General features: G+C 48.4%; 1 protein-coding gene across 1 annotated transcript; it reads right to left on the bottom strand.

Moving 5' to 3' along the window:
* Positions 1-1,640: 1,640 nt before the first annotated feature.
* Positions 1,641-3,455, bottom strand: LOC120673020 (adenylate-forming reductase 06235-like). The gene has a single exon (XM_039953696.1). The coding sequence runs from the start codon at positions 3,387-3,389 to the stop codon at positions 1,680-1,682; it is 1,710 nt and encodes a 569-aa protein (XP_039809630.1). The 5' UTR covers positions 3,390-3,455; the 3' UTR covers positions 1,641-1,679.
* Positions 3,456-7,754: the final 4,299 nt, after the last annotated feature.

The following is a 7,754-nucleotide window of genomic DNA, read 5'->3' as shown; positions in this document are numbered from 1 at the left end:
GGCGGTAGAAAACAGAGAGCTAAGAGTGAAGGGCAAATGCAGGGAAAGCTCGCGCAAGTCAGGGCTCGTTTGACCCCCCCACCACCACCGGTCCTTTTATAGCCGGTGGCGCGGGTCGGCTGACGCACAGGGGCATGCGAAGTTACAGGACTGCCCTTACCACCAACGGTCAAATGATAGTGGAAGGTACACTTCCAATGGGCAAATTCAGGGGCATTCTCGTCTTCATGCAAAGCGGCGATGCTTCGATTTAAAAAAAAATCACAAAAAGGCCCTTGGTATTCTTCTCAAATTGCAGGAACCCCAAACGCTCGCAGGCGAACGTTCGAGGGGTGGCGCTTAAGGGGCGCGGCTTCGCTCGCGCATTAGTCGAGGCCACAGCCGCTCCAAGGAACAGCCGTGGCCTCGAGGGGCTATTGTTGGGGACGCCACCTTCGGCCGTCGCCGAAGGCAGTCAACCGTGAGCAAGGAAGCGGGAGAAATGGCGAAGCAAACTTCGAAGGCGAAGAGGATGCGTCCGGGAGCCCTGAAGCGAGGAGTGGAGAGCGAAGGCAGGTCCCGCCCGAAAAGAAGCGAAGAGGCAGCGCGCATGGCGAAGGGACATACGGCGAAGCGGTTCTGAGAGCCTCTTCGACGAGGCTGCGAAGACCTTGATCGCGAAGGTGCGCGAAGAGAGGAAGTCCCACTGTCAGAAATCTGTACGGAGTGTCGTGTCCAGCTGTAATTCCAGTACTTTGTGTCGAATGTTGTAACATTACGAGATTGCCCTAGGAATCTTCTCAGATGCTGGCAGTTAGGGGGTAATTAGGGGATTTCGGTCAGAGAGTAGTTGAGCTATTGGGCTATAAATACCCCCTGTAAATGTGTAAGACAGATTTGAATACAGAGCAATTATGCTGTCGCTTTGATTTTCGTGCTGTCATTGTGTTCATTGCTTCTCCCCGAGCGAGCTGTTGTGATCTCTTCGTCCCGGAGAGTATCTTACACCAACAAGCCGGTCCAAAAATAAGTAGGTCTATTTTCAATTCACTCTATACTCTTACCAAGTTCTATCCTCACTACTACTTCACCACCCTTAGTCCTTATCTTCTGTATTGTCTAAGAGTGTTGCTTCTTGCTTGTGCACGCCACGTATTTGTATGATGGTTACCATCTCTAGTGGTGGCAATTGAATCAAGATTCTAGGGGGCAACCGATCATTTGTGGGTGTTTATGTGCCATTAATTGTGTTCCCATGTGGAAGATCAAGCGTAGATTGGCTTCCCAGGTGCCAAATCCAACCCGCCAGCGAGGAGACTGGACCAGCAGTGCTCCTGATATCTTTTCTATAAAAAAGCGCTCCCAAAGATTTAAGTGTTTTAATCTCATTTTTGAAATATTTTGAGTATATCTTCGGGGCTTTTACATTTCCACTGAGTAAGTGATTTGCACTAAATATTTCTACAATTCGGGGAGAGACAAATGCTCGTTAAAGTATAGCTAGTTTTACTAGTATTTCTTACAGTATATTAGTACCTTTTCCTGTAACTATTAAAAAGTAGCGTTAAAGTGGCATTAGAGGCGCACAAAAGAAGTTGCATATTAGAGGCTGTAGACGACAACAAAGCCACAGCGAGTGTCTTGTTGGTTCGGCCCATGCAGTGGCGAAGTTCCAGCGTCCGAGATTTCAGCGTGGGCGATCAAGAATCCCAGATAGGCCCGAACGCCGGTACGCCGGCCCTGTTGCAGCCCGTCACGACGTCCCTGCTCCCCTCCGGGTTGCTCGTCACCACCACCACCTCCGAGCCCCAGCGCCGCGCCGCGTCCACGGCCAGCGCCGCCACGTTCGGCCGCCCCATCACCGCCGTGTCGTGCACGATCACCCGCCCGCGCAGCCTCTCGCTGCTGCACGCCGCCGCCTTCATCTCCTCGCCGTAGTTGGCCTCGATGCCCTTGGCCACCCACACCAGCGACAGCTCCGCCGGGCCGGGCTGCATCAGGAACGACATGAACACGCATATCCCGGAGCCCGTCGCGACCATCGTCGCTCGCCCGTACATGTTCAGGAGGTAGGGCAGCCCGGCGAAGTGGACGCCGCGCACCCAGAGGTGTTTTGGTGGGTCAGAGATGAGAGCCCTGGTGAAGTCGCCCACCGCGCCGGCGAGCATGGCATGTGTTTCCTCGTTGTCGGAGATGATGCCGAAGGCGTGCCACTCGGAGAGGGGGGAGCGGCTGATGCGGCCGAGCAGCCCGCCTTGGACGCCGCCCTGGAAGGTTATGACCGATGCGTGGCTGGAACGGGCGGTGACCGCGACCGGCACGCGCCGCACGGTGAGCCATGGCAGGAAAGTGAAGAAGGTGATGGCGGCGGCGAGCCAGAGATCCTGGCGCTTGACGAGGACTGCGCCGGTGAGCCGGTGGTAGGAGGCGGTCGCAGGATCGTAGCCAGCAGAGAGCACGACGAAGACCCAGAGCAGCGCGAGCGCGCTCCAGCCGGCGAACCGGTGCGTGCGCTCGAACACGTTGTGGTGGAGGTGGCGCACCAGCGGGAACGCGGCCATGCACGAGAGCGCCAGGAGGCCGAGTATTGCTGACGCGACGCCGACGACCTCGCCGGGCGTCACGTCGCGGTGCTGGAGCGCCTGCACGAGCGCGTACACCAGCCACGCCAGCGACGACACGCCGCAGCCGCTGTGCACGCCGCCTAGCGACTGCAGGATGGCCGTCACGCCAGTCTTGACGACGACTGGCACCCACGGCCGGCCGAAGAGCGTCACGGCGAGCCAGAACATGACCCGCAGCACCGCCTCGGAGCGGCACAGCGTGAGCCCCAGGATGTTGCCCATGGCGAAGACGGCGGCGTGCTCCCTGGCGTAAGGGAAATGCCCGGTCGCCGCGAGCACGAGCCCCACCATGTTCAGCGCGACGCACAGAACGAAGAGGCGCTTGTACACGGTGAACAAGCCCTGGTCGAGCAGTATGACGCCGAGCCTCGAGCGCGCGGACGGTGCCTGCTTTGCCGACGCCGGTGCGCTCGCTTTCTTACTCGGCGCGTCATCAACGGCCACTGCTGCCGCGGTGGCGACGGCCATCTCCTCGTCGGCGCCGATGACAACGGGCTCGTCGTCCGCGTCCTCCTCGTCGAGGTTGCAGAAATGGCTGCTCGCGCGGCTCAGCGACCTGCCAAAAACGGCAGGAAAGACCTTGGAGGGGGCACGGCTGATGATCGACTGCGGCAGCCAGACCCACCGGCCGGCGCTCGGGGCGTCCGGCGGCGGCTGGGGTGGATAACGACCGTCGGCTTGGAGGGCGAACGGGCTGCCCGGCGACGGCTTGAGCTCGAAGGAGACGCCGCGACAGCTGGAGAACTTGGTGTGCATCATGGGCTTGGCTTGGTCTTGCCAATCCATGGCGCCACGATCGAGCTAGTCTCAGGGAAGAAAGCTAGGGCAGGTGATCTTGGAAGGCTTCCGCTACCGTGCTGGTGGTGGTGGTAGCATCATAGTAGCATGTAAGCGTATTTATAGGAAACTAGCCTACATATTGGCGCATGCTTGCTGCTTGCATATTGTGTTGCATGGCTGACTATTTGATATGCGCATTAATTGCTTGAGCTTTGAAGCCGTCAATAGTTCAATAATGTTCTTTAAGTTCATATTGGCATGGAGAGAGAAAAGTAGTTATTTGGGTGACTTCCTCAAATTCTGAAATTTATTTGTTTCTTTGCATCGTTATTATTATGAACTAAACTTAAAAAATACATCTCCAGGATTTAATTCGGTATTGTTCAATGTTGAGTGCATATATATGGCTCTCCAATAAGGAGCAAAACCGTGCTAACTGGATCATGTGCTTATGAAAACCAACCATTATATTGTACGAGTAGCTAATTTAGAAAATGTAGCTCCTGTGATTAATAATAGGCTAAGCTGTGGCGCACTGCTCTATATCTCCAAATTAAAGTATACTCCCTCCATCCCATAAAACAAATTATTCTAGGATTTAAAATTTGTCGCAAAAAACAAGTCATCCTACCTTATTTAGAAAGTGAATGTGCATGCAAAAATCAGTTAGTGTCAAATATGGGTAACAAATGGAGGCAAAAATGGTCATATTACCTTCTTGCTAATTTGTCATAGGATTTCTAGGGTGACTTGTTTTTTGGGACGAAGGGAGTATATATTAATTCACAGGTTTCTTTGCATGTAGCCCCAACACAGTCACCGTTGTATAGGATAATAGGAGTATTTGGTTAAGTGTTTATCATAGGTATGTATAGCGCCATTTATTTTTGAGAAATAACGTTGGTGGTAATTTATTAAATCTGTCGAGAAAGATACAAAAAACTATATTTAAAAAGAGATTTGCTCCTCTTCAGTGGATTGATTTTTTTGTCTTTCCGTCAGTCGATGTTGTGGTGCATTGGATCTGATATCGGGGCACGCTAATTTACGGTCAACCGTACGGGAGGCGTCCGTACGGTCGATTTTCCGACAACACTTTTTTCTTCTGTTTTTAGAAACTTTTTTGTCGTTTTCTGAGAAAAATAAATTCAGCCATTTTTTTATGAGTCAAAAAAATTTTCAAGTGAAAAATTGGTGGGTAGAAACAAATTGGTGAGCTAAAAAAAATTTTACGAGAAAAATTTTGACAGAGAGAAATTTATCAAATGGAAGAAATGAAAAATGTAGATCCAAATAAAAAAACTCGGCTAGTATTTTTTTAAAAAAATTTTGTATGAAAAAAAAGAAAAAAAACAAACCGGCGGCGGCGGTGCATCCTCCCCGCCACTGGCGTCGCCGGCTCGCGGCGCCTCCCCGCCGTGCCGCTTCCCAGCATGTGTGGTCCCTCGGCCTCCTTCCGGCGTCTCCCTCCGCGCGCCGTACCTCCACCCCCCTCCGCGGTGGCAGCGGCCAGCGGCGCCGGATCCGCGGCCAAGCGGACACGGGCGTGGGGGAGGAGGCCCTCCAGAGCACCTCCACCCCCTGCTCCTTCTCGTTGCCTTGGTGGCCTTGGTCTAGAGTCCGACAGCAATGGAGGCCGCGTGATCTGCAACTCCCATCGGGGTGGACCTCGGCTGCGCCTACCGCTTGGTCGTGGATGGAGCTGACAAGCTTGTGGTCCCGTGGGTGAAGTGAATCGGTCGGAGATGTGCTGTGGTAGGTGAATTTGATCGGCGGAAGGAGAAGTGGAAGATAGAGATGGAGCGAGAGAGAGAAACGAGAGTCAGAGAGAGAGAGTTCAGAAGGGGAGAGACTGAGAGAGAGAAAAGAGAGAGGCGAAACTAAGAGAGAGGAGGGTTGGGGACTGGAGTCACGTGGGCGGGCTTAGAAATCGACCGTGAGTTTTCTTCGCTACGGTCACTCGTGAAATCAGTATTGCGTCTGATATCGAGGGTCGTGAGTGACTCATGTGTAATTGTGGAATCGGGTCCACCTCCATCAATTTTTTGGCATCGCGCTCGCTCATGTTGCCCGATTAATCGGATTTCATTTCCTTCCCCTTCATCTCATCTCTCTCTCTCTTTCTTCTCACTCCGGCGAGTTCAACGCCCATGGCTGCGGCTGGATCCTTCCTATCTTCTCCCTCATCTGTGACGAGATCCGCTTGGGCCATGCTGAAGGAACCACCTAGGAGGTCGCTTGGGCTCCATTCTTTCGCTGGGTGCTCACTGCATTGAGCCAGCTTAGGGCCCCACGCTCCTTGAGCTCGTCGCTGTGAGGCGTCTTCTCTGCTAGTATTGTTTTTTCAGTTCCTCGCTGTGGGGGGTTTCCTAGGTTTATTTTATTTTGTTTGTTGATTTGTAACTACAATATGGCTCCAGCTCCTGATCGGCAGCCTGCTCACCACACCTTTAGATCCAAAAGCTAGGTGCCGTGGCTTCTCCAGGTGAGAGTTTCTAATTCCCTCCTTCCAGTATCTCGTGCACCCTATATGGATCCCATGGTTGCTTCACATTCCCCCTCCGATTCCTGGAGTGAGCATTTCCAACTCCCCTACTGGATCTCGATTTTTGTTGTTCTAGAGTCTCTATAGTTGTTCCCCCTGATTGATGTGTATTGTGTCTCGATTTGTGCTGTTCTAGGATTCTTCTCTTGTGTTCAACTGTGTGTTTTCACCTGTGCTATGTTGGTTTATAGAATTAGGCTTCTGAAAAGGTAAAATAGCATCTGATGGTATTGTGATAGATTCCTCACTTCGTATTTTTGTGTCACCATGTTAGCATTTTGGGCATCTTCCTGTTGCAACCTGTCAGCTACAAAGTCTTATAAATGAAATATGATCCTAGGAATACTACAGCATTTTCAAATATGATCCCAGGAATACTACAACATATCCCTAATGTAAAATCACTATCCTTTATTTAAGCCGAAGTTAAAATGAGGTTTGTTTAATTTTTTATAAGCTATCATGCAGGGAACTTTCCAATGAAATATGACCATTTTGACATTTGTTGGCACATCAATGCAAAATGTATTGTTGGAAGTTTGAAGTAGGACTGGTTGCTAAATTATGATCCCTTTTATCTTGTGCATTTCATATAGTGCCTTTCTGCAGTGTTTCTATTTTATCTTATCTTTCCTATCTAAAACTGTTTGCCTGTATATTTGCTAAAGTTGATACTGCCTTTAATTCACAATCTTAATCGTGGCTTGAATTTTATCGGTTAAATGTGAGTTTCAATGTAATTTGTGCATAAGGCAACCATAATAACCTTAATCTCTATACTTCACTGTGTTTTGTAGTGTTATTTTTTCGTTTATGTAATTCTAAAGATAATACATGTGCCCCTTTATAATTGTGTATGTGTCCTGTATGGGGCCTCTTTGCCTTGTTCTTCTACTTTGACGATTATTTTTGTGTTGGGGCTAGAAGGGTGTTAGCTTATTCCTGCCAATTCTGATTATTAATGATTGTACGTGCCCTTACTAATTATATTTATTTTTACCTAAGATTTTCCCCTAAGAGTAGCAAGAAAAATCTCTTTGGCTCAACTGCAAGGGGGTCACTGTCCCTTTTTTTGCAAGCAAGGTATTTTTCAAGTTTCTTTCCTAATATAATTTATATATTATGTTACAGAGAATGATTTTGTTGTATATTATGTTCATGCTCGTTGTAAATTTTTAGATTGAGGGTATATTTAATCCACTTTTATTAGCATCTGTTCATATATGCATCTTTGTGGAATTATTTTTTGTTTGGTATGACTCATGACTTTTCTTTTAGGATGTGCTGCTCCTTTCTTGGATATTTATCTATTATTTTTTTTGTGTCACACTACATTCTGCTAGTTAAACTTCTTTTTCATTTCAATTAGGGTTGCCTAATACTGTACTTATACCTTAAATTTTGGTGTATCTTGTGTGTATGGTCACTATAATTTTAAAAAATATGCGTGCAACTTACATCAATCCTTTCTTTATTCATTCTGTAGCAACTATGTCTTGCTACTATACACTTTTATTGCCACTTCTATGTTTTCTTTTATGTGAAATAACTTATATGATTTCATATGTCCGTTTTCAGATGCCACATTGTGCCAACTCTGAATATTTTTTTTAAAACTCTTAACATGTTGTAAATTGATTTAGTTCTGAATTTATAGTTTCTTCATTTGTTGGTTCGATTAACTTGAACTCTTTTTTTTGTTGGAGCGATGATAGTCTGTGAGTTAAATTTGTATTACAAATGAGTGGCCATTGATAAAGATATTTACAAGAATATGAAGCTCATGTTTACAGGCTGGGAATATCTTTGAACTACTATTTTTAATT

The sequence above is a fragment of the Panicum virgatum genome, chromosome 5N (assembly GCF_016808335.1).
Source record: "Panicum virgatum strain AP13 chromosome 5N, P.virgatum_v5, whole genome shotgun sequence".
Classification (NCBI taxonomy): Eukaryota; Viridiplantae; Streptophyta; class Magnoliopsida; order Poales; family Poaceae; genus Panicum; species Panicum virgatum.
Note: the sequence above shows the minus strand (reverse complement) of the source record. Positions and strands in the feature narration are given on the sequence as shown.

Coding starts and splice junctions, on each gene's coding strand:
- LOC120673020 (XM_039953696.1), bottom strand. CDS start 3,389: ATGGATTGGCAAGACCAAGCCAAGCCCATGATGCACACCAAGTTCTCC.